The sequence below is a fragment of the Molossus molossus genome, unplaced genomic scaffold, assembly GCF_014108415.1.
Source record: "Molossus molossus isolate mMolMol1 unplaced genomic scaffold, mMolMol1.p scaffold_m16_p_10, whole genome shotgun sequence".
Taxonomy (NCBI): domain Eukaryota; kingdom Metazoa; phylum Chordata; class Mammalia; order Chiroptera; family Molossidae; genus Molossus; species Molossus molossus.
This window is the reverse complement of record NW_023425345.1, coordinates 45,768,669-45,794,778: the sequence shown is the minus strand read 5'-3', so window position 1 is coordinate 45,794,778 and position 26,110 is coordinate 45,768,669. Positions and strand designations below refer to the sequence as shown.

The 26,110-nt window shown below is 34.5% G+C and overlaps 1 protein-coding gene across 1 annotated transcript in view; it reads left to right on the top strand.

Moving 5' to 3' along the window:
• Window positions 1–26,110, top strand: part of ADAMTS20 (ADAM metallopeptidase with thrombospondin type 1 motif 20) — a 165,456-nt gene that overhangs the window by 56,189 nt on the left and 83,157 nt on the right. Inside the window, exons 5-15 of the mRNA XM_036251991.1 lie at window positions 1,298–1,381; window positions 1,957–2,081; window positions 3,441–3,481; window positions 10,682–10,787; window positions 13,236–13,382; window positions 14,279–14,420; window positions 15,815–15,919; window positions 21,208–21,353; window positions 22,540–22,721; window positions 22,809–22,945; window positions 25,753–25,870. Of these exons, the coding sequence (XP_036107884.1) occupies window positions 1,298–1,381; window positions 1,957–2,081; window positions 3,441–3,481; window positions 10,682–10,787; window positions 13,236–13,382; window positions 14,279–14,420; window positions 15,815–15,919; window positions 21,208–21,353; window positions 22,540–22,721; window positions 22,809–22,945; window positions 25,753–25,870 (1,333 nt within the window). The remainder of the gene's footprint in view (window positions 1–1,297; window positions 1,382–1,956; window positions 2,082–3,440; window positions 3,482–10,681; window positions 10,788–13,235; window positions 13,383–14,278; window positions 14,421–15,814; window positions 15,920–21,207; window positions 21,354–22,539; window positions 22,722–22,808; window positions 22,946–25,752; window positions 25,871–26,110) is intronic.

Sequence of the window (26,110 nt, the reverse complement as noted above, 5' to 3'; positions counted from 1 at the left end):
AAATGCCACCCTCCAAAGCCAAAGGCATCACTTCAGGGAGAGATGACAAACCTGTGCTTGTGGCTGCACCACTAAAACACTAGGAAAAGTGCTGGGATGTGCAAGTCTGTGCTACCCTGCAGTGTCAGCCTCTCCAGAGAGGCTTGGCCTGTGGCTCCGGTTCTGGTAGGACTCTGGCACTGGCAGCCACAGAAGCAGTTATACTATTCATTGTGCTGATGGAGCGAGGGCTCTGCTACTTGTACTTCTAGCACATTGTATTCTCCACAAGATCAGTGACCACATCCTCTAGTCAACAAAACAAGGAGTGGAGGCCGAATATTTATTAAATAACTGAGAGATGTAACACCTACTGAAGCAATCGCTGCCTTGGTTTGGGCAATGGTCCAGGAGATGGTGATCAAGGTTTCAGAAGCAATTTTTATTGCACAGCTAGTCCAGGTCTACTGAGATGTGTTACTAATGGAGTGTGAGACAGAGGCCTTGGCCATGGAAGACATTCCTACTACAGTGGTGACCTTTATGATGGTTACAGAAGAGGATATGAATTAGTGAATTGGATAGCACCTTAATTATGAACCACAAACCGAACCCATGCAGAGTGTCTCTTAGACTGTGTTCTACAGTTTTGGAGAGTTAAGAACCAGGTTGTGACCCATAATCTCTTCTATGGCTCTTTATATGATTCTGGATGAATCTATCACTATGGGTTCCAGTAGTGCTAAACTTTAAAAATCATAAGCATATGTAGAACTGGAAATGTGCAACCATGGCAGAAGAGATCAGGTAAAACTACCAGAAAAGTATTTATTATGAGCATTGTGGCCACATAAATTGTGGACTGTGATACAGAATAAAGTGCATTTCTGCTGAATCATTGAGAACAGCATTTTTCAAGCATCAATGCATGTTCATGCAGATTTTTGACTCACCAATCCATGGTGAGGCCTGAGATTTTGTATTTCTAACCAGATCTAGGTGACAGGGATTCTGCTGATCCAGGACAAATCTCAGTAGCAAGGTTTAGGATACTGGTTCTCAAAGTTGGCTTGGACTCATTAAAAAAAAAAAATATCCTGAGGAATTTTAAAAGATATTGATGACTAAGCCTCACCCCTGGAGATTCTGACTTAATTGGTAAGGGATGTGGCCTGAGCTTCAGGATTTGTGAAAAGCTCCCTAGGAGATTCCATTGTGCAGCTAAGTTGGAGAATTGATGCTCTCGGACTGGTTTCAATTTACTTTTGAAAAGAAATTCATTTCAGACATCTAATCCTACATTTTTATTTCCCTGCAGGTTGCAGCAATCTATAAGGACTCAAGTATTGGAAATCTTATAAACATAGTAATTGTAAAATTAATTATAATTCATAATGAACAGGTAAGAAACAGCTCTCAAATTAGTAATTTTAGTTGTAGTAGGCTCCTAGCATGTGTGTGTGTGTGTGTGTGTGTGTGTGTGTGTGTGTATAAAAAGAAACTTATTAGAAATAAGATACTTTAAAATTCATGTTTAAAAAAACTTGATTTGGAATGAGATTACTTTGAAAACTTGAAAGGAATGAGATTAACTTTTCCTGTTGTGATAGAAATAAAATGGAATAACAGCAGAGGAAGTAACACATTAACAAACAATTAAGAATTTTCCCCTTAAAAACATTCATGTATTCACTTTTATAATCCTATGGTTGAAGGATTTAGAATGTGGTAATTTTTAGAAGGTAGTGTTTTTATTCTAGAGACTGGTTGGTTATATTGAGACTGTCTAATTAGACTCTGTTTGATCACAGTGTTGTACGTATTGCTGAAACGTGTTTGAAATATGAGGGAGAGAGAATGCCACTTTACTTGCCTTTTAAAATGCTATTTGATAATTTGCATGGACACTGACAAGCTTTGAGGGAAGAGAGGCCACGAATGTTTTGCGTAATACTGAATTGTGTATTTTTTGCACAGGAAGGACCAGTCATCAGTTTTAATGCAGCTACCACATTACGCAACTTTTGTTTGTGGCAACAAACTCAGAATGTTCTTGATGATGCTCACCCATCCCATCATGATACTGCTGTTCTTATCACTAGGTACAGTTTCAGAAATATAACACTTCTAACTGCCATTGCTTACCATTTTTCTCCTGCATGATCACTGATACTTCTTGTTACCTTAATTCTTTATCAGTGATACAGAAGTGTTCTGTGAGAACTTGTATTACAAAAGGTATTATTGATTGAAAGCATTCTTCTATTCTTTTAGACCAGTACCCTTGGGAAATTAGCATTTCCTTAGGAATTGATTCCTTAGGAAATTAGCATTGTTGGGTTGTTAAGTAATGGTATGACCTAAACAAAATAATTACCTTATTATATTAGTGGTAAAATAAGACAATTAAGAAAAATATTTAGAAATTAGGGAACTGAGAACAAGTGGTGTTCATTTCCTGCTTGATCATTCAATCACTTGGAAAGGAGAGCTTTTGCATTTATTTGTCTAATAAAAGTGGTCCTTCTACTTAAAAAAAAATTTATTTCTTATTTTGATGTTCAATGCATGTAAGCTGCTTTTGAAGGTTTTTCTCAAACTTAGATATATGAAAAACAGCTTCTGCTATTATAAAATGATAATCCATTTTACCACTGTCCATTGTTAATTCTCACCTTTGTTTCAGCAACACTGATGCTACCAGAATATTTAAATTCTAGGTTGTTGGGTACTTTTGTCAGTTGGTTGATCAAAGGAAATAAATCTCTCACTTGAGGATCAGAGTTGGAGAATTTTCAGCTTTTAGAACTCTGAAATGCAAACCTTTAGTCCATATGTAACTGGGGACATGGACTTCATCTCTTTGCAAAACTGAAGCAGAATTGACTTAATTTTATATAGTCGTCTATTATCAGTCCTTGGTCCTGCCCTGGACTGTAGTTTAGAGGCCAAGCAACAGAGACTATAAATAACAGCTTAAACAGGAGAGGTAGAAAGGGCTAGAAGAGGAGACCATAAGGAGAGAGACAAGAGAACTTTCAAGTTAAGTGACTAGGGACTAAGTAAGGAAGAAGCAGTAAACCTTAAGCAACTTGGTAACATCTGAGAACCACATTATTTTGCAGCAGAGAATAATCACGAAAGCTCACAATAATATTGAGACATAAAGAAAGAGTAGATTATGTTACACATACTGTATATGTAAAGGCAAAAAGGTGAAAAATACACTTAGAAAGTTTTTCATTGAACTTGGTTAAGCTTCAACTATTTACAGCAATCACTTTTATATAGCACCTATTGCTTACTGATATACACAGCTCTAGGTCTGAACTTATTGAGAGCTTACTAAGAACTGGATTTCAGAAGTCAGTTTGTGGTAATATTTAAACTTCTTTATCTTTGTTTTGGCTTGTTGCAAAAATATTTTCTGAAAATGCTTCAAAATTAATCTTTTTTTTAAGGGAAGACATTTGTGGAGCTAGAGAGAAATGTGACACACTAGGTAAGTTATTTTGTAAATTAAATATAGCCTATATAATTGTTTACTGAATTTAAGATGATGTTTAGGTTATTTTACATTTTAATCATCTTGATCAGTTGTCTGGGTTAATGATTATAGTTGTCACTATTATTTGATTCTGCTTCTATAAATTCTAAAGAATAATAAGAACTAATATGTGCCAGTTACTAAGTATCAATTGCTGTGCAGAGCTTATTTTAAGGGTTTAATTTACAATATTTGATTCATACGAAATAATACTCAATAATCCATATGCAAATTTAAAGGAAAATAATAAAATGAATAGCCATGAATCAACCACCAGATTTAAGAGCTTGAAATTTCATCAGTATTATTGTATGTCCTGTGCTAAGTCCTGTTCTGTCCCCTTGCATTTCCCCAAGAGGTGGCCAGTATTGTGAATTTTGTATGTGCCAGCTCCTTCCATCTTTTGAAAAAGTTTTATTACATGTGTATATGTTCCTAAGAGAAATTGTTTGGTTTTGCTTTTTTTTTTTAGCTTTGTGGTTTTAGTTCATGCATTTTCACTGCTGTATAATATTTTACCCATGGTTCACATATCCTTTATCCTGTCAGTGGATATTTGGGTTAATTCCAACTGTGTTTTGTTATTAACTTTCCTATAAGAGCTAAAGTATATAGTCTTATTATTAGAATTTTTTTGTCAGTAAATGTGCTAATGTTCAATGTAATAAGATTTACCAAATTATTTTTTAAAGTGGTTGTACCAATTTGAACCTTTATAAATAGTGTATCAACATTCCTTTTGATTATGTCCTTATCAACAAGAGCTATCTTCAGATTGCTCCTTTTTGCCAATCTGAATGTAATATATTTTATTACATTAAAAATTTTCAATTTTATTATTACTAATGAATTTGAGCTAGAATATTGTCTATCAAGTTTATCTCTTTAAATAACCAATTATTTGCTTTCTTAAAAAATATTTTTTCTTTATTGATTTTTAGAGAGAGGAAAGGAGAGAGAGAGATAGAAACATCTATGAGAGAGAATATCAACTGGCCGCCTCCTGCATGCCCCCCACTGGAGATTGGGCCCAAATCTGGGCATGTGCCCTGACCAGGAATTGAACCAGCGATCTCTTGGTGCATGGGTCAATTCTCAGTTACTGAGCCACACCTGCCAGGCACCAATTATTTGCTTTTTATCTGTTGTTTTTACTTCACTAATTTCTGCACTTGTTTTTTTCAATTTACTCCTGCTGTTCTATTTGTAATGTAAATTATCTTAGCTGGTTAACATCCAGGATATTTTCTTTTCTAATTTTATTATTTAAGACTATCAGTTTACTTCAATGTATTATGTGGTTGTGTCCCACAAGTTTAGAGAGATATTTTTATGTCATTCAAAATTATAAAAAATTCTTAGTATGTATAAATTCCATCATGATTTCTTTGATTTATTATTTAGAAAAGCATTTAAAATTTTCTTCTTATTGAATTCTAGTTTAATGTCATTGTAGTTGGAGATCATGATCTATATGATACCAATTCTTTGGAATCTTTTGATAATTACCTTTATGGTCTATTATGTAGTCAATTAAAAAATAATGTATTTTTTTAAAAGAATGTATATTCTCTATGGTACACAGGGTTCTCTATGTCTGTTAAATCAAACTTGCTAATTGTGTTATTCAAGCCAGGTATATACTTACTAATTTTTTGCTTGTTAGGTAACTAACTTGAAACATGAGTATATATCTGTCACTCTCCATATAATATTACAATTTTTCACTTTGTCTATTTTCAGGCTAATGATTTTGGTACATATAAGTTTCAATTGAACCTCTTACAATTGTACAGTGACTCCACATCTAATAATACTTTTTAAATTAAAAAGTCAGTATAGTTATATATTTAAAATATTATGTCCGACAATAATGTAGCTACCCCAACTTTTGTATAGTATTTGCTGGATATAGCTGTTCCTTTAATTTTCCAAGGCCCTTATACTTTAGGTGTTTTTCTTGAAAATAAAATATAATTGGATTTTTAAAATAACATCTATAATCTATATAACTGGCAAGGTTAGTCCATTTACACTCATTGTAATTGTTATGGTATATATTGGTATATATGGTATATATTGACTTATATATGCCATTTTGATTTTGTTTTCTATTTATCCCATTTTGCACTGTGCTTCCCTTCCCCTCCATCACTCTTTGGCCTTCTCTGAGTAAATGTGTTTTTAAATTAGTTTTCTTATTCCACCATTTTCTGTGCAGGTTGAAAATTGTATGTACGATGTTATTACTTTGGCTTTTAACTTATTTCATATTTAACATCTAAAGCTCTCTCCTAAACAGATATCTTAGATTACTTAAACTTTGTTCTACTTCCTCCTAACTTATATGATATTGTCTATTTTCTTTTTTTTTTTTCCTCACCCGAGGACATTTTTCAATATTTTGTTCAGATAGCATAGGAGAGAGAGAGAAAGAGAGAGAGAGAGAGAAACATCGACATGAAAGGGACACATCGAGTGGCCTTCACCCGCACGACCCAACCAGGGCCGGGGACAAACTGCAACCAAGGTACGTGCCCTTAGCAGGAACCAAACCCGGGTCTCTCTGGACCACAGGCCGATGCTCTAACCACTGAGCCAAATTGTCCAGGGCATATATTGTCTATTTTCTATCATTTTGTAAACTTTGTGTATTTAAGGATAATGTTTTATATTTAATATTCATTAAAGTTTGTTCTCATTTTTATACATTTTTTATAATTTCTTTTTACATCTTAAACCTTGATTCTGAGGTTGTTTCTCTCCCCCTCCTGACCCCTGAATTATAGATTCTAAAAATCCTTCAGAGAAGATAAATTACTGAAAAATTCTCTATTTTAATTTATTCTTGAAGTGTCCTTAATTTACCCCTATTTCTAGGTACCAATTCTAGGTTGACGGTTATTTTATCTCAATATTTTAAATATGTAATTGCATTATCTTTTGATTTTTGCTATTGAGAAATCTGTAGTCTGTTTAGTTGTAGTTTTTTTTGTTTTGTTTTTTTTGGTGATCTGTTCCATATTCTGGCTGCTTATGAAATCCTCTCTTTGTTTTGGATGTAATGTAGTTTCATTAAATTTGTGTCTTAATATGAATTTCTTTTTATTTATTCTGCTTGAGATATGTTGTGATTTCTGTATCCATTGATTGATATCTTCATCTCTGAAAAATTCCCATCTTTTTTCCCCAAAAAATTTGTATTCCATTTGCTGTCTCATGGGATTCTAACTATGGTATTTAATTAGGTCTACTCATTCTGTTTTCCATGCTTTCATTCCTTTTTCTCTTCATGTCTCGTCCAAGCAGCTCTAACATGCATTTTACTGTTTCTCTCTTTGGCTGCTTCTAATTTGATATTTCAACCATCCTCTGACTCTTCCATTTTAACATATGTTTTTAAAGTGAATAGATCCTAGTTAGTTCTTACACAATATCTATGTTCATTTTGTTGACTTTCTTTTTATATTTGTTCATATTTGTAATTGTGTTTCATGTTTACTTAAGCATTTCATTTGGAGTAATTTTATATCCATCTCTGATCGTTCCCATATCTTAAACAGTTGAAGGCCAAATATGTGGCTTCTGCCCACTTTCCCTTGTGTTGACTTGTTTGTATATTTGGTGATCTTTCATTATGAGTTCATATTTACTTAATAGTAATCCATGAATGAGATTAGTGTGAACTGCTTAAAAAGAATGGACTTTCTTCCAGAGACGATTTTCTGTTGTTTTTGCTGTTACCCAAAGGGTGTTACTAACCAGGGTTCCTGATGGAAAATTCAGGATCAGATCCTATATATTGAGGCTCCCTCTAGCAAGCTCTTAGTCTCTGGATCATATTACTTTATCAGCATTGCCCTAAGAGTATCTTCTATCCTTACTATTCATTGCTTACCCCTTAGAATTTAGCTCAAGTATAAATGTATGTGTGTAGGCATGCATATTGTATGAGACAGGAACAGAGAGAAGATACGTGTGTTAGATTTTAGAGATTGGGACTTGAACATTCTTGTAAAACATGGGAGGTCAGTATTCATTAAAAAGTACTTTTTATTAATGGTCTAGTTTCTTTGTGTTAGGGGGACCCTTTAGAAATTCTAATCTTCTACAAATGTGGAAATAGACACCAGCTACTCTAATTATTACAACAGACCCTATTCTCTTCTCCCTGCAGACTATTCTCTGGCTTTGTTAGATATAGTTTATCAATCAATCATCTAACAAGAATTCTTGAATATATTTCTTACAATATCTGTGCCCTACTGCTAAAATTTAAGTATGAAAATGTCTGCCAAATCTTACTATTTTTTTAAATGATTTAATGCTGCACATTCTGGACTATTCATGTAGAAGTGGGTGGTCTCCTAGTCCCCATTCATTTTTTGTAGTTTTCAGCTTCCCTGATGCACATAAATCATAGTGACATTTAGAAACATAAACTATGAAATGAAAGTGTTCTGACTATTCTGTTGAGTGAAGGGTAAAGATAATAGTGATAGCTAATATAGCTGAATAGTGTTTATATATTGTATACTATATTAAGGTTTTCAATGATTTAACTCTTAATTTTCACAAAAAACCTATGAAGTAAGAACAACTATTCCAATTTTACGAATGAGAATGACTTCCCCAAGGTTGTACATCTTGTATTAACACAAGATTTAGTATTTTATTTTCTCATCTAAAATACATGGGAAAATGATAAACTAAGGATAATTATTAAAGACAAACACAGAATGTTGGTAATAATTATTAGGTTTCCTGCTATACCTTCTTTTGCAGGTACTATTGGTCCACTCTTTGAGCATGTTTTGCAAACTATGTTAAAAAATGATTTTTATCCTTTAAGATAGTGAGATTAGATAACCCTGTGCAGCTTCTTCCACTTCCAGACAAGGGAAGCTGTACCCAATTTGGGCTCATGTACTTTATTCCACATTGACCACTTGAGAGAACCCAATACCAGCTTTAGTGAGTCTAGGCACAAACCATCAACAAGCAGCTTGGTATCATAATGCTATACATTCCCTTCAATTTTTGTTGGTCTTGCCTGTTTATGGGCATTTGAGCATGGTCTCTATTCACATGCAGTGCATATTTTCACAGACCTGTTACATGACTGAAATGATCAGTTTAGAATATATCTTTAAGCATGAAACAAAGTTTGGGTAGTAATGGAGACAACATCATGTTCCAAATATCTCCATGTCCTTAAAAATAAATATATTGGAATTTGAGCCACTTGAGAGATAGAAAATACTAATGAAAGCATGGAGAAGAGCTGAATATTCATTAAAAAATGTGTTCAGTTATAACTTATTCTGACAAAGGTGAAATAGAATATTGACTAAAACTGACTAAAGAATTTCATGTGCAGTGTGACTCATAATTACAGAAAACAATAATTTCCTCATACTTTGGACAGAGGACTGTTAAAAAAAAGAATTTTTATTTATTTATTTTCTTCCTTGCTTTTGGTCTTAATTATAAATGCTCTTGTGGGGGGAGGGGAAGGGGCTTATGCCCACGTATGTTTTTTGACCATTGGGTCAGAAAAAGCAAACCTTTCATTATTGTTAAAACAGGTGTTGACAGCCCTGGCCAGTTTGGCTCAGCGGTTAAAGCGTCGGCCTGCGGTCCGGAGAGACCCGGGTTCGGTTCCCGCTAAGGGCACGTACTTCGGTTGCAATTTGTCCCCGGCCCTGGTTGGTCGTGTGGGTGGCAGCCACTCGATGTGTCCCTTCACGTCAATGTTTCTCTCTCTCTCTCCCTTCCTCTCTCTCCCTCCCACTCTAGCTATACAAAAAATGGAAAAATATCCTCGGGTGAGGATAAAATAAAAACAAAAACAAAAAAAACAGGTATTGACAAATAAACTTATTAGTCTGAATTTTTCCAGCATTTTTAGATTCTTCAGTTTAACCTCTATTTCTTTTAGAGCACAACAAAACCTAATTTTTATGTTATTTATCTTAAATGCTGTGAAAAATGTCTGTTTTTAGTTTTCATGAATAAAAGAATATGTAGGAGTAGAGAGTTAAAACAAACAATGCAATCTACTCTATATTAAGACATTTCTAAATGCAAAAATTTTATAGTAAGAAATTGGTCCTATATGAAAAATGTTTTTATGAAAGGAATCATTGTAGGAGTAGGAAAGCAGATAAATTTGTAAGCAACTATTGAAGGATAGTAATAGCAAAAACCATGATAATATGTTAAATTAAAAAGTAAATAAATGAAACAAAGCTTGGTTGATGGAATATGGATTGTTGTAGTGAACTCTTACTTTAAATTTCTTATTCTAGTTTATTTTTAAAGGACTCTATCAACTGTAATTATTGTTGTCTTTGGTCTTTTGCCAGTCCATGCTATCTTCCTCTTTTCAGCAGCCCATTTACATTGCACATTGTTCTTTATATTAGTGTGCATAGATGTTAGTATACAATACATTTTCCATTGCTGAAATAGTTATAAAATCAAGTGCTTGCAATAATTCTTGTCATAATCATGTTTTAGTTAACATTTATTAAATACCAGGCACCATTATAAGCTTGTAACATATACAGGATGAGACAAAACTAGGTTTACAGTTGTGAGTATACGAAACAGTTTGTTGTTGCATTGTTACTTATTAATATATTTTCCATATGAACATCTATAAATGTACTTTTGCCCCACCCCTGTATTAACTCATTTAATTATTGTGATAATTGAATAATTATATGCTGCCTGAAAACCTAAAAAAATTTAAAGAAAATAGATTATTGTGACCCATGCTATTTTGTTTGTTAGTTTTCTTATCAACTTCATTCGTCGCCTTTCTTATAGTCTACACTAATATGGTCTAAATGTTTATCTTTCCTGCAACAAATATTTTTATTTTCCTGTTTTATAAAAATTGTTTGCTCACCTCATATTTTTGTATTATTTTCTTTATTAAGGGAATCCAAGAACTTGTTTAAAAGACTTCAACTGCAGACAAATTGTTTGTTTTTTCTTTTACTTCATAAAACGTTCATGTACTGTTAACAGCCAGCTCTGCATTCATGTCTAAGTAGTAATACCAACGGCAAATGCTTTAAAATTTAGTTCTTACTTAATGATTTTGTATTTCCCATTTTGATGAAATACAAATATGAAATTTTCCAGGTCTAGCAGAATTAGGTACCCTGTGTGATCCTTTACGGAGTTGCTCTATTAGTGAAGAGAACGGGCTCAGTGCTGCCTTTACCATAGCCCACGAGCTTGGGCACGTGTAAGTACCTTCTGTCGCCTCATTAATATGCCTTCTATCCATTCTATTTAGCGTGTTTAACATTCCACCTTCAATTAAATCATTAGCACCTCTATGTCTTAAAAATATTTTTAGTGTAATTTTTATCCCTGAAATGCTAACTCTGGCTCTTTTGTGATCTATGTTAGGTCAGACAGGCTGCACAGATCAACAGACTAAGCAAAGAACTAGAACTTGGGAATTCTTTTAGTTCATTACTGTATTGGATTACATGACAAGCAGTTCTGGCCTCTGTCTCTTGTTATCCTAGACATGACCAGGTACTGTCCTCTACCATTTTATGGGAGGGCCTGCAGGGGCTCCTGATTATGGGTAGCTCCCAAAAATATTTGTAATACCAACTCGTTTCTTGCCCTTATGGCTCAGAGCCCCAGCAGAGAATGTGGTATGTGGGAATTTCTTAATAATTAAAAGATTTTTGAAAACTTTTCCTTCCAGATTCATATTTCTTTATTTTTGGTAAAAGTTTGAGATTCTCCTATCTGTTCCTACATTATTAAAAATTCTACTGGGGTTCTATGCTGTAAGGATGGAGGCCGTGATTTCCAGTGATACGTTTGGAGCTCCCATGGAAAGTCAGAAACCCCTATACAAACATCCTCTGAAAAATGATTCCCATGTACCCCCAGAACTGCTGGGATTTCTTGGTTAATGGCTAATAAGGAATTGAGGCTTGAGTTGCCTCTTAGTTGGACTACATTTTCTTTTCCTGGTCATACCTTGACATAATTAGAGTATTCAGCTGGAACAATTCCAAGTGGAGATCCTTTTTATTAAACTAGTGCCTCTTCAAATCCCTTTTAGGATGGTTATATCTCATGAGCATCAGCAAGGTGCACACTCAGATTTTTAAGTTGCTTCTTGAAGTGGGGGATAGGATCAGGAACATAACTGAGGGTCATAGATGCATTGCAGCAGCATCCAAAGACACTATTTGCTGGTTTAGAAGACTTCTTGCAGAGAACACCATCTTAGACATTTATTTTCTTCCTGAGAAATTCTTTAGGTGTCTTTAGAATATGGGTAAGTAGTTTACATAAAAGACTGATTTAAGTAAAAACTTCAGCCTGCAAGGTATTTTCAGTGTTCCTTTTCACTATGTGTGTGTAATTGGATCCTCAAAAGAACGCATAGAATCTGTTGCGTTATTTAAATAATTAAATAAAATTATTTAATATTGCTCTTGTTGTGAAAATTTGGTTGCCTTTTAGGAATGGTTTTATTATTCCATTCTGTTGGTCATCGCTTACTAAATATAGACTAGAAACTTAGGCTCTTTCATATAAAATAAGTGAATATTATGGGATGATATAGAATTAGTGATTAAAGAAGTCCCTTTTTAAAAAATATTGAATTTATTGGGGTGACCATACAGGTTTCAAGTGTACAACTCAATAAAACATTATTATGATGACCCCAAGCAAAGTGTCTTCCATTCCCGTTTTACCCCCATTTGCCCACCTCCACCTAGCCCCCACTCCCCTTTTCTCTGGCTGTTCCCTTACTGTTGTCTGTGTCTATGTCTTATGCATATATGTTTCTTGGCTAATCCCTTCACCTTCCTCCATCTAGCCCCCCACGCCTCTGACTTTTCAGTCTGTTCCATGTATCCATGCCTCTGTATCTATTTTAGTTGTCAGTTTCTTTTGTTCATTAGATTCCACACATAAGTGAGATTATATGGTATTTGTCCTTCTCTGACCGGCTTATTTCAAAGAAGTCCTGTTATACTGTACCAATAATCAGTGGTCTGGAATTCAGTGCAGTATTGCTTTACCTAATCTTTCCACACATCTAAGATATGCATGTTGAAAACTGCTAGTATTTTTATGTGAATACTCCGTCCTTATTGCGAGGAGGTGAGCAAGAATCCAAATATTTTGATTGTTTATATTCAACTATCATGTTAACAGACTACTACTGATCAAAGTTATAATCTAGTGTTTCTCAAGAGATTCTGTGCTTCTTAACATAGAGGTAACTCAGTTTTATAATGCTGTATGGAGAGAGGTAGAGTACAAATTCTGATGTAAACAGACTTATCTACATTTTACATTATAATATAATACAAATATAAGAGATTTGTTACTGCCCTGGCTGGTTTGGATGAATCATTGGAGTGTTGGCCCATGGAACAATAAGTTGCAGGTTCGATTCAGGTCAAGGGCACGTACCTCATTTGCAGTTCATCCCTGGCCCTGGTCAGGGTCGTGCAGGAGGCAACCAGTTGGTGTGTCTCTCTCACATTGATGTTTCCTTCTCTCTCCCTCTCACTTCCTCCCTCCCACTCTATCTGAAGATAAATGGAAAAATGTCCTCGGGTGAGGATTAAAAAAAAGTGAGAGATTTATTATGAATGGTGTATAAATATTTTAGTATTCTTTTTTAAGTGTCTGTTTTTATTTTTAGATTTAATGTTCCACATGATGATAGTTTTAAATGTAAGGAAACTGGAATCAAACATCAATATCATGTGATGGCTCCAACTTTAAATTACCACACAAGTCCTTGGACCTGGTCAAAATGTAGTCAGAAATATATCACTGAATTCCTAGAGTAAGTTTGATTTTATGTTACTTTAGTAAAATCATTGAACATTTTTTAAATTTGAAATGTGTATGTTCTTTTAAAGTGATTCAATTTCTGATTAGTTTTTTGTTTAAATTTAAGTTTACATTCACTGTACAAATGGATGTTTAAAAACATGGAAAGAGTCGTTTGCATTTCACTCTTAAAAGTTGTTTTGAGGCTTTATAGTTCAGATCTATCTAGCATTTGCCTCGCCATTTACGACTTTTCTAAGTTCTTTAAATATATTATGTACTCTAATAACAATTTTCAAGGCAGGTATTATCACTCTCAGTTTACGGATGAGCAGATTTGGGGCTGTGGGCAGCCGTGCACCCTGGGAAGTGGTGGGATCGAAAGCGGACTCCCAAACCTGCATTCCTGACTGTTATACAACTTTCTTAAAAACCTCTTTGAGGTGGAGACAGCATAGTGCTGTTTGAAATTCCTTTGCTTTGTTATAGTTTAGAACTAGAAATGTATTTTCTCAAATGATTTGAAAACTTGTTTTTATTTTTGCATTTTGACTTTCTTTTTTTTTTGACATTAGGTATGAGGCATTACTATTGGATATCAAAGTAGACCAAAACTATCAGGATATTAACATATGACTATTCATAAATTATATTCTGATGGCTTTGTCTTTTTTCTTTTTTTAATTACCTTCAAGGCAGTAGTAGGACCCAAGAGAGAACAAACACATAAGAAATCCTTTGTAAACTGTGAGGTTTTCTTACTGACTTTAATTTGAGCTGGGTTTTAAATTATAAAAAAAACACTGATATTCTCTTTGGAATGCAGAACTACAGAAAATGTGATGGAGAATTTTATACTGACATGTATCTCTACATAGTCACAATATTCTATTTTCTGTCATTATACAGTACTGGTCATGGGGAATGCCTCCTTGACAAACCAAATGGGAGAATATATGATTTGTCCTCACAACTTCCGGGATTAATGTATGATGTAAACAAGCAGTGTGAACTTATGTTTGGTCCTGGATCACAAGTGTGTCCCTATTTGGTAAGAAAAATGTTGTCTTTTAGTTTGAAAAGTTGGTTAGAATATATTTCAAAGTGTGTATTCTTTTGAAAAGAAGGTAAACTAAAAATATCTTAAACGTTTTTAAGTGTTAGAAAAATTTGGTATTTGTCAGAAAGGGGTTTAGAAAATGCAAAACTAAAATTCATTGAGTGCTTATTCTACGCCAGGTACTCTGTTAGGAACTTAAAAATTATGTTGAACTTTCACAAAACCCTATGAAATATTCCCATCTAGAAACAAAGCCACAGAGAGGTTTTGAAAACGAATGGGATTTCAAATTCTATGATTTGGGGGATGGGGGGAGAAAATTATGTGAGATAGTTTTATATTTTGATATTGAGTTCTATAAAGGACCCAGCAATATAACAGACTACATTTTAATTTACATAGATTGGAATCAAAAGGAATGAACTTTGGGCATGTTTTTTAGTTTTCATTAAACTATTTATAAGTTATTTTGGGAATTTTTCATAGGCGAGATAGAGTACTAGGTTGTGAGAACCATTGGACCAGAAATGCAACCTTATCTACTCATTTAAGATAGACCCCAGTGTTCAGTGAAGGATCTGCCACCTACTAGGTGCCGAGAAAGAAATGCTTGTTGTATGTTGAATGAATGAATAAAAGTTACTTAACAGTGAGTGTAGGGACATACATACTACACACAGTGAATATTGTTCCTAAAATCTTAAATTCATTGTCACAGATTTTAATAAGCCTTTAAACATCCACTATGGAGGGGGGAAGATTTACCTTAAATTTTTACATAGAAGATACATTTTTTTCTTCTTTCTTTCTACCTAATTTAGACACTAAATAAACTCTGAATTTAAATTCAGACAAAGAGGTATTATCTTGGGTAGAGCTCCTGTGAGTCTCCATGGATTTCTGTTTCTTGTGAATACTTCAGAACCCTTTGTTCAAAAGTTGAAAGTCTACATTATATTCACAAAATAGTATACATTATACAGTATTTCTATGCACATTATTCATACATTCCACCATGGGATCAAAGGAGGCTTTTGGAGACTCCTTGTGAATAACATTTAACAACAGAAAGCCCTTTAGAAAAATGTCTTGCAAAAAGAGAAAAATGTCTCACATAATTTTGAATATTTCCACTCCAATTCATCTCTTCCACTGTTCAATGTTTGATGAAAGTCTAAAAGTTTGAAAAAACAAAATGCTGCCATTTTATGTATTTAAAGGAAAATCAATGGCTGGTACTTAGTGAAGATTTTTTTGATGATTATTTCCAGCTCTAACTGAAACCAGGAACTATATAAGATCAACTTATGAACTAAGGCTTTACAGTGCCTTGAGCCAGTGGTTGTGGCACTAGGTTGACTTGCCTGCCTTCTGTTGCTCTGCAGAAACAGTGCCGGCGTCTCTGGTGCACGAGTGCAGAGGGCGTTCACAAGGGCTGCCGTACTCAGCACATGCCTCTGGCAGACGGAACAAACTGTGGTCCTGGGATGGTAGGTTTTCTCCAAGGGTGAGTCCTGTATCGAGAGATTATCCCAGGATGTGGTTGCTCTGCATTTATCATGTGCTGTCAACTTGTGTTCTGCTAGTTGATTTAATATTATTGCCATGATTTTATGAGGCAGTATGGTGTCTAGCAAATTAAAATTATGTCACCCTTTTTCAAGACCTAGCATATGACTATTAAAGTTACATATAGTTGTCATAAAAGCAAATACATATATAATATATATAGTTATCTAAGTATATTATAGTTTTGTTATTAAAAATGAGTATAGACATACAGTCCTACTATTTCAGCAAATCTCCAAATCCAAGGATGTTACCATTTCATACATTTTCTCCCATAAGATTCAGTTAAGTGGAACTTAAAGTTTTAAGTGTCTCTGTTGGATTTCATTGGTTCTAATGATATCAAAATACATTATATTTTCACAGTAAACTGTCTACCATTGTACATTTTGCATTCTACTATCACTCATGAGCTTATGTAAATCTGCCAGTATGATGCCGAGTGTCAGAGCTTACCGTGATAATGGAACATGTTGTATGTGAAGGTGAAGTCAGTGTACTTGGTACTCCAGTGTGAAGTTGAGTTCTTCTGGGTTTGGTAGTGAGTGTTGTCTATACTGCACACGTTTTAATCTGTTAGCCTCCTCTGAGCTACCCCAGTGCAAAAGGAATACCTCTTGGCAATGGGTTGGCCAGTGCTGCCTAAGCTCACATTAGGCAAAAGTTAAAACATAGAGTTGAGTTCAGTGCACTCGCTGAAGATGTGTCTTTACCACCTGTTGCCTCATTGAAATGTTTGTACCAGCTCCTGCCCTTTCCTTGCATCAGTTTTCCATCCAAAGGTATGTGTTTCCCGTGAATGTCACTCACATCACAGATGAGTTATTGAAGTTTTATTTAGAACTTCTTGCAGTATCTGAAGTACTCATTGAAACTGTTTTGCATTCAAATTATTTTAATATCAAAATTCTAGTGGAATTTTTAGCTCATTGATTGAAGCTGGCACTGAATTTTAAAATCTGAACTTTATTTAAAATTTATATTTTGAGAGTAAGAACTATTAAAAAGACTATTTTTTTTTTACTTCTTGTGACTAGTACTTGTAATTGGCTAATTGGTTTTTTTTTTAGACGGAGGTAGCATTTGTGAGAGTTACTGACTCTCTGAGCGTTAGCAGAGAAAAAGACCTCTCTGAAGTGTGAATACTGGGCTGTTGATATTAGAAAGATGTACTCCAAGACATTCATGTGATTCAAATCTAGGATTGGGCCTTAGTGACTTAGCAAATATTAAAGTAACTACATCCCATTGACCTTCAGGCTTGATTTCATGTGGCTAAAACAGTAATTAATATATTTATAAACTAAAAGAGATACACTATTTATAACTCATTCATCGAGCAGTCTAAATCCAGTTTGCACATAAACATTTTTTAAATTAAGATATGTATAGGAATAAAATGTACATCTCTTCAGCATACAGTTTGATAGGTTTTAGCAAATATAGATGCACACACAGCCAACTTCCCTATCAAGAAAGTTCAGTCTTGACTCTTTGTAGACAATTTCTCTTCTCCCCAGAGACAGCTCCTGTTGATGTTTCTATCTCCATAGATCAGTCTGTCTATTCTTGATTTAATATAAATGAAACTATACAGTATACCCCTTTGGGGGTGGAGATTGGGTCAAGCATCTTTTGGTCAACATAATGTTTTTGTGTTTCACCCATATTATTGTATACATCAGTACTTCATTCCTTGATGTTGCAGTATAATTCAACTGTACAAGTGCACCATAATTTGTTTACCCAGTCTCCTGTTAGACATTTGGATCATTTCCAGTATTTGGTTGTTATGAATAAAGCTGCTATGAGCATCCTTGTACAGGTCTTCTCATAGACTTATGTTTGCATTTCTCTTGGGTAAATACCCAGAATAGAATTTCTGGGTCATAGGGTAGGTGTGTGTTTAACTTCTTAAGAGAGTGCCAAACAATTTTCCAAAATATGTGTACCATTTTAGATTCCTATTAGCAATGTCTGAAAGTTCCAGTTGCTCTGTCTGCATTCTTTGCCAATTTTTGATATTGTGAATGTTTTAACAAACTTTTAGCTATTCTAGTGGGTGTAAAATGGAATCTTATTGTGGTTTTAATTAACGTTTCACTGATTGTTACCAACCTTAGGAATCTTTTCATGTGCTTATTAATCATTTGAATATTTTCCCTAATGACGTGGTATGGTGGGCATGGATTTGTTGGAAGTAAGGTAAATGTGATTAGATACTGAGACCTACCTTAAAGCCCTTGTAGATTGAAAGCAGAGGTGGTGTTTGAGGTAACTACAAGTTGATCATGATAGATATAAATTCCCTTTTTTAATTAATTGAAAGTAGTGAGCCCTTATATTACATTAACATTAGCAATGTGCTGTACTAAATGGATTTTTTATTCAAAGGAAATTTTAAACACACGTTCTATAACTTGGCCTGAACACTCTTCTTTAATTCATGTATCTTGTGACTATCTTACATGTGAGACGGTCTGTTTAATTATTTTGTTAATAAATCTATTTTTATGAAAACATGGTGAACCCATCTGACAGTGAGTTGATTTTATTATCTGTTGAATACTATAACATTTTATCTTTTTTGTGCTCTGATATCTCGGACACACACACACACACACACACACACACATAGGAGTGCATGCAGGTATTATTGAAATGTTTCTGGAAGATGCTAACAAAATTTACATGCACATAGTATAGTCTATTCTAACATTTAATTTTTGTTCACCTCTATTGTGGCTTTCTTATATTGAATGATTTGTTCTAATGGAGGGCACAAGGCATTTTTTCTTCTAGTAAAATTGCCTATAGTATTCATTCAACAAAGATTTATTAAGGGTCTGCTATACAATCAACTTAGATCAACTCAAGATTTTTAAGGGGTAGGGCAGGAGTTTGATTTGGGGTTTCTGTGTGTGAAATGTTTATTAGATATTCAATGAAGATGAGGAAGCAGTTGTATATGGAGTTTGGAGGTCAGGAGAGAGATCTGGGCTGGGAGTGATCGTTGATAGAGAAGAATAAAGGTCCAGTATCTGAGCCTGGGGACATTCTATTGTTAAGAGGTTGGAAAGAAGAAGACCCAGTAGAAGAAACTGTGAAAAGCTAATCATTAAAGAATGTCAAGAATGTGGAGCCCTGGGAATTAACAGAAAAATAATATATCAAGAATAATAATTAGCTATGTTACATACTGCTAAGTCAAGGAAAACTGAGACTGAGAACTGGCTATTGATTATATGTTGTGGAAGGACATCGGAGATTTACACATAAGCCATGGAGGCTAGGGTATAAAAGCTTGGCTAGGGTGAGGTTATGAGAAAATAGGTGAAGAGAGTTAGACAATGAACATAAACAACCCTTTCAAGGAGAAACAGTACAGTAGCTGGTGAGGGAAGTGTTATCTAAGAAAACTTGGTTTTTGTTTTGATTGTTGTGGGTGGTTGTTAAAGGGGGAGAAAAAAAAAAAAAAGAGTGTGTTTATATATTAATGAGAATATTCTAGTGGAGTATTTTTAAACTGTCTCAAGTAAAGGACCAGTCTTTTTAAAAAACTTTTTCAATATATTTTGTACAAAATGATACAATGATTGACTAGGAAAATGAAACGAAAGAAGACATTAAAAATGTAAGCCAGATTTTCCTATGGCAAAAAAATTGTGCTTCCTCAAAACAATTAAAAATGCAATTATCATATAACCCAACAATACTACTTCTCAGTATGGCTCCAAAAGAATTGAGAACAGGGTCTTGAAGAGATATTTACACACTCATGTTTGTAGCAGCATTATTTATAGTAGCCAAGAGGTGAAGCAATCCAACTGTCCATCAACAGATGAGTGAATAAACAATATGTGGTATTTATGTACAATGAAATATGATTCAGTCTTTTTCAAAAATTCGATTTATTGGAGTAACATTGGTTAGTATAATTCTATAGGTTTCAAGTATACAATTTTATAATACATCATCTGTATATTGCATTGTGTGCCCACCACCCAGATACAGCCTTTTTTAATAAAGGAAATTTTGGCACATGCTACATGTGTGAACCTTGAAGATGTTATGCTAAGTGAAATAAGTCAGTCACAAAAAGATAAATACACTATTATTTCAATTATATGAGACATCTAGGGTAGTCAAACTCATAGAAACAAAGTAGAATGGTGGTTGCCAGGGGCTGGGAGGAAGGGAGAATGAGAAATTATTATATGATGGGTGTCCAGCTTCAGTATGGGAAGATGGAGATTTCAGTTTGGTTAGATGGTTACACAACAATGTGAATGTACTTAGTACCACTGAACCGTACACTTAAAAATGGTTAAAATGGTCAACTTTATGTTACTTAAAATTAAATAAAACTAAAACAAATATAAGCTGATATTTACATTATTAACTTTAACCAACATAAAATTACTCTGTAAAACTTACAATAAATGCTGACTCTCAATTTCTGTACTCATCTCCTCACAGGCTGACAGTGTCTAGTTCATGGACAGCAGTGCATGAACCACATTCGCTTTCATGTCATAGAAACGAGAACAATGATGATGTAGGGGAGTTGAGAGAATTGCTGAGTGATGTTTTGAGTAGTGAGAAGGGCAGAGATTAAGTGGATAGGTGGAGGGATTGACTTTGGCTAGGACCCTGGATTTTTCATGTATACAAATAGGCTGGAAGGCTGAGTGCTGGACACAGATGCTGATGGGTGGGTAGAAGGGGTGATGGGAGATCGTGGCAGAGTCTTCTGTAAGTTTCCATTTACTTGTAAGTAAGAAACAAAGTGATTCTGGAGACTTTGGATGAAGGAGAGTAGCTGAAGAACGAGAGAGTGATACATAACTATATCAAAACCGTGCATGGTTATATACTGTATTAATCTGATATTTGCTGTTTAAAAAATACTTTTGATTTTACTAAGTTTTTCCATATGTATAGGTCTTCCCTCTCCTGAGGAGTCTCTAAATCTCAAAGGCAAGGGACGTTTTTTATTCTTTTTGTGTTACATAGATCTTCTTACAATTCCCCAATAGAAAATCAATAAATATTCATAACATGGCATTAAATATAATCATATCTGAATTAACATTTTACTGTAAATTGTATACACTTTATTGTTCTAGTGATCTTTATGCTGCGATTATAGTTACTGTGGTGTTCTGACTAGATGTACACGAATCACTTCTTTTTGTTACTTTTCTAGCATTGCCACCATGGGCTATGTGTAAACAAAGAAATGGAATCACGTCCTGTAGATGGTGAATGGGGACCATGGGGACCTTACAGTTCTTGTTCAAGAACATGTGGAGGTGGAATCAAAAGCACAACCAGGCTCTGTAATCGCCCCGAGTATGTCTATTTTATGTCACTGTAAATTAAGATTATCTCAAGGCACCAGAAACTAAACATCAGTTTCATTCACTTCTAAACTGGAGGTCAGTCTGTAAGTTTCTGAGATTCAGAAAACTTCTGGAACACTTTAAGCCATATTATTTCATATCCTGGTAGATTCAGACCTTAAAAATAAATGAATAGATAAAAATAATCTTTAGAATCAGAGTTCAGACAGGGCCATTATTATTTTTTTTTCTAATTTAGTATGAATTTGACAAATAGTTATAATGACAGTAGTATAATGGCCTTTTTTTTTTTTTTTAACATTTACTGTGCTTCTGTTGAAAGCTACTTTCTCCTTTTAGCCATGTTTTGGCTCTCCTGAACAAACTATATAGTTTCATTACCAGTTTTTTACTGTTTTGTGTAATTTGAAAAGTCCTATTTCCTTTCTTTGGTTCTTACATTATAGATGCATCCATGTCTTTAGCTTGAATAAGTAATGAAGCATATTTCCTCTCATCATTATTTCAAAGAACTTAGAGATTCCATAAAGATTCTAAAATAATGTTTCTGTTATGTAATATATAAATTGTTAAGCAATATGACACTTTTCACTTAACCCCTATTAGCAAGAATTTTTACTACAGAAATGTGACATATTTTTAATAAAATCTGAGTTAATTAGAACTTATCATAATTAAATTATGCTAGGAATCTTCATATTAAAAAATGCTGAGACGTTTTTATTTTCCAGCAAAATTTGAAAGAGAGATGAATGGCTATAGTGTGATACCATGAAACTCTTTGAACTGAGTGCTAAGTAGGATAAATAGGATAAAGACTCATCTATATTCCTTCTTTTTAAACGTGGTATTATCTTTATCATCATTGACTACTATGTTATATATTCCAGAATATGCACAAACCGTTTTTTGAAGTTTTAAAACAAATTACCATTATAGGTCCTTGTTAGTTAATCAAGTCATGAGTAAGATGCATTTCTGCCCTCCAGGCTCCGCATCCACTAAGATGGATATTTTTAGGTTATTAGCCATGGAGTTGCTTACAAACCATGTTCCACACTTCTGTGGTATTCAAAGTGTTAGTGGGACACCCTGGAAAGGAATGGAACAGTTTTAGAGGTAAATGGCAGAAATAATATTATACTGATGTGTTAAAATGTATTGAATTTGACTAGGCCAAGAAACGGAGGAAAGTACTGTGTGGGCCGCAGGATGAAATTTCGATCATGTAACACTGATTCATGTCCAAAAGGCAAGCAAGACTTTCGTGAGAAGCAGTGTTCTGATTTTGATGGTAAACATTTCAATATCAATGGTCTTTCCCCGAACGTGAGATGGCTTCCAAAGTACAGCGGGAGTAAGTAATCGGAATCTTTTCTATGTGATTTTTTTTTGAGACACCGTTGTATTGTTGTATGACAAAAATTTTACATTTTCTTAACAGTTGCCATAAAAGATCGCTGTAAGCTCTATTGTCGGGTTGCTGGAACCACTAACTTCTACCAGTTGAAGGATAAGGTTGCCGATGGCACCCCTTGTGGAACTGAAACTAATGACATCTGTGTTCAAGGCCTGTGTCGGGTAAGTGAACTCACACGTAATGTGACTTTCGGAAGACTGTTACTTCTGTTATGTCAGAATACATATGATGAGCACACTCTCTCCAGGAGTATCGTTAGGAGACTTTGTTTGCTAGGTGATTGTCTGCCATCAAGAGTAACTCATGAAGCATTAAGGTAAGTCTGCCAATTTTGTTTTGTGCATGGTACTCAAAATCAAGGTAAGGGATGAGGTCAACTTTCTAAAATGATAAAAAAATATATGAGGACACAAGGGTTGTAAAGTCCCCTTATCCTTCAAATGTGACCTTTTGTAGTGACTTTTTCTTACTCTCTCCGTGTTAGAAGCTGTGATATCCTCCCTCTTTCCATTCTTGCATATACCTAAGAAATAAGAGACATTTACTGAGTACCTACTAGATGCCAGATAAAAGGATGGAGCAGAATACTGACCTCCAAGGTGGTCACGGATTTGTGAGGGAGATAGGCAGGTAAACAATTATAATGCAGTGCAATGGACTCATCTGCAAGGTGGCTTATGGATATTGAGGAAGAAATATCTTATTTTGGGGGAGGTGTGTAAAGGATTTGAAGAATATTCATGGAGGGTGTGAAGCTTGAACTAATTATTGAGAATGAGTAGGTTTTAGAAAGGTGAGGCGGTGAGGGGCCAGGGTTGAAGGTAGGGGCTATCTGGTGGTGGTTCTATGTACTTTTTCCCTAACGTCCTTGTAGATCCTTCGAAAGATTTGGAATTGAGCAAGAGATGTGATTTGATTTGCATGTCAGAATCTTCAGACTGTACTGGGTTAGAAGAAGACTGGAGATAGGTGAACCATTTAGCAGGATTCTAGGCGAGAGAAGAGACCTTGAATCCAAGCACACATGTTATACTTTGCGGTCTTAAAAATGGGTGATGAATTTGAAAACGAGGATAGTGGATAAGAGATCTTTCTTTCCTATAGCTGCATCGTACTCCATTGTGTATGGAAGGACCTGGAAAGCATTATCCTGAGTGAAACAAGCCAAGCAGAGAAAGACAAATATCACATGATCTTACTTATTTGTGGAATATAATGAACATAACAGTCTGAGGAATAGGGTAGACCCAGAGACGTGGAAGTAGAGTACAGACTGACAATCCTCAGAAGAGGGGATGGTGGAGGGAGGGAAGAGATAAACCACAGAACTTATATGCATGTACGCATAACCAGTGGACATAGACAACAAAGCTGGGGAAGGGGTGGGGGGAGGGGGGAGAGGGTGTCAATGGGGAAAAAAAGGAGAAACATCTGTAACAAAAATAAATTAATAAATGTACAAAGCAAAAGCAAAAATAAATAAATTAACTAATTAAAAAAAAAAAAAAAAAGAAAAAGAAAACCAGGATAGTGAACACTGTCTAAAAAATACAAATGTAATTTTATAAACTCGTTCTTTTGGTTAAGTGGAACTTAATAGGACGAGGTTCTTATCTATTACCAGTTATCCAGGTAATAAAAGGCATTACACACAAAGTTCTAAAAAGATATTCAAAGGAAGTTCAAGTAACTCACACATTGGAAATGTCTTAAATACTAGAAAAAGGGTACTTAGTAGCCTGAAAAACTTGTTTTATCTATATTAACAGCAGAAAGTCATATAAAATGAAAAATATTTGATTATCTGAACATATAGATGCATACTACTTTCAGCAACTATCTGGTTGAATTTTTTATTTTGGAAAGACTTGCCTTGTATATAAAAATTCATGTGGCTTATGAAATTTTCTTCTTTTTCTGATCACTAAATTTAGAATAGTCATCCAGAAAACTAAAAGTTACTGCTTGCATATGCAGAAGACACTGTCTGCACTTGTTCTTTTAAACCCCTGGAACAAACCATTTACTTTCATTTTTATTTATGTATTCATTCTTTCCATAAACACTGTTTATTATGGTGGATATTAATTGTGGAGAAATAAACTGTTTCAACTGTACTAGGTTTATTCCAAGAGTTCCAATGTTCTTTAAAAAGAAAATGAATCACGAAAGACATCTTTTTGGAGTTATTAATTTTACCTCCCACTTGAGGATATGTTTTTATTGACTTTAGAGAGAGAAGAAGGGAAAGAGAGGGGAGGAAGGGAGAGAGATGTTGATGTGAGTGAAACATTATTGATTGGTTGCCTCCTGTATGCACCCTGACTGGGGATTGAACCCTCAACCTAGCTATGTGCCCTGACGGAATTAAATCTGCAACCTTTTGGTATACGAGACAATGCTCCAACCAACTGAGCCACCCAACCAGGGCTGGAGTTATTTTAATGTGTTACTTACATGGTCATACTTTTTTGTCCCTTTTGAATGACATTTATTTAAAGAGTGGTTTTCTTTTTCTTATTATTAAAAAATTTTAAAGTTGACATTATTGTGGGTGTTCCCATCCCACCCCGTGCTTTGCCCACCACCACCCATCTCTACCTCCCCACCCTCCCACCCCCCAATTTCAAATGATGGATATAGGAATCACTGTCATTGTTTGTTACAATGTGGATTCCTAGGTTTAACGTCCAAGATTTTCATTCAGAAAATCTGGGATTCTGACTTTTTAAGTGCCACCTCATGTGATTTGGATTCAGGAGGTATATGGATGACTCTTTGAAAAGCACTGCTTTTTCAACCATGTGAACAGATATGTGAAAATATTGATATATGAAAAGACCAATGAATATTATGAAAAAAATCCTGCTGTATCAAATCTATTAATTGAAAGAATGAAGAAAACTTTGTAAAGCACCATGGTTATCATCTGTCATTTTATAACATTGATTTTAATTGTATTTTGAAGCAAGCTGGCTGTGATCATGTGTTAAACTCCAAGGCCAGGAGAGACAAATGTGGAGTGTGTGGTGGGGATAATTCATCTTGCAAGACAATGTCAGGGGTCTTTAACAGCGCTCATTATGGTAAGCTGTGTATTTGCTTCTAGTGTTCCCTTTTATTTGGTGTAATAATGGTGTATATAATGAAGATTTAATAGTGATGGTTTGTTACTGTTTTATCTACTCTATACCCTTAGTTAAAAATGAGTGTTAAAGAAAATTTTCCTAAATATAAAAGATTAAATCTTATACCAGGTATATCCTTGAATTAATGAATTCACCTGCTCAAGACAAATCCAGTTTTTAAAATTTATTAGGTGCATT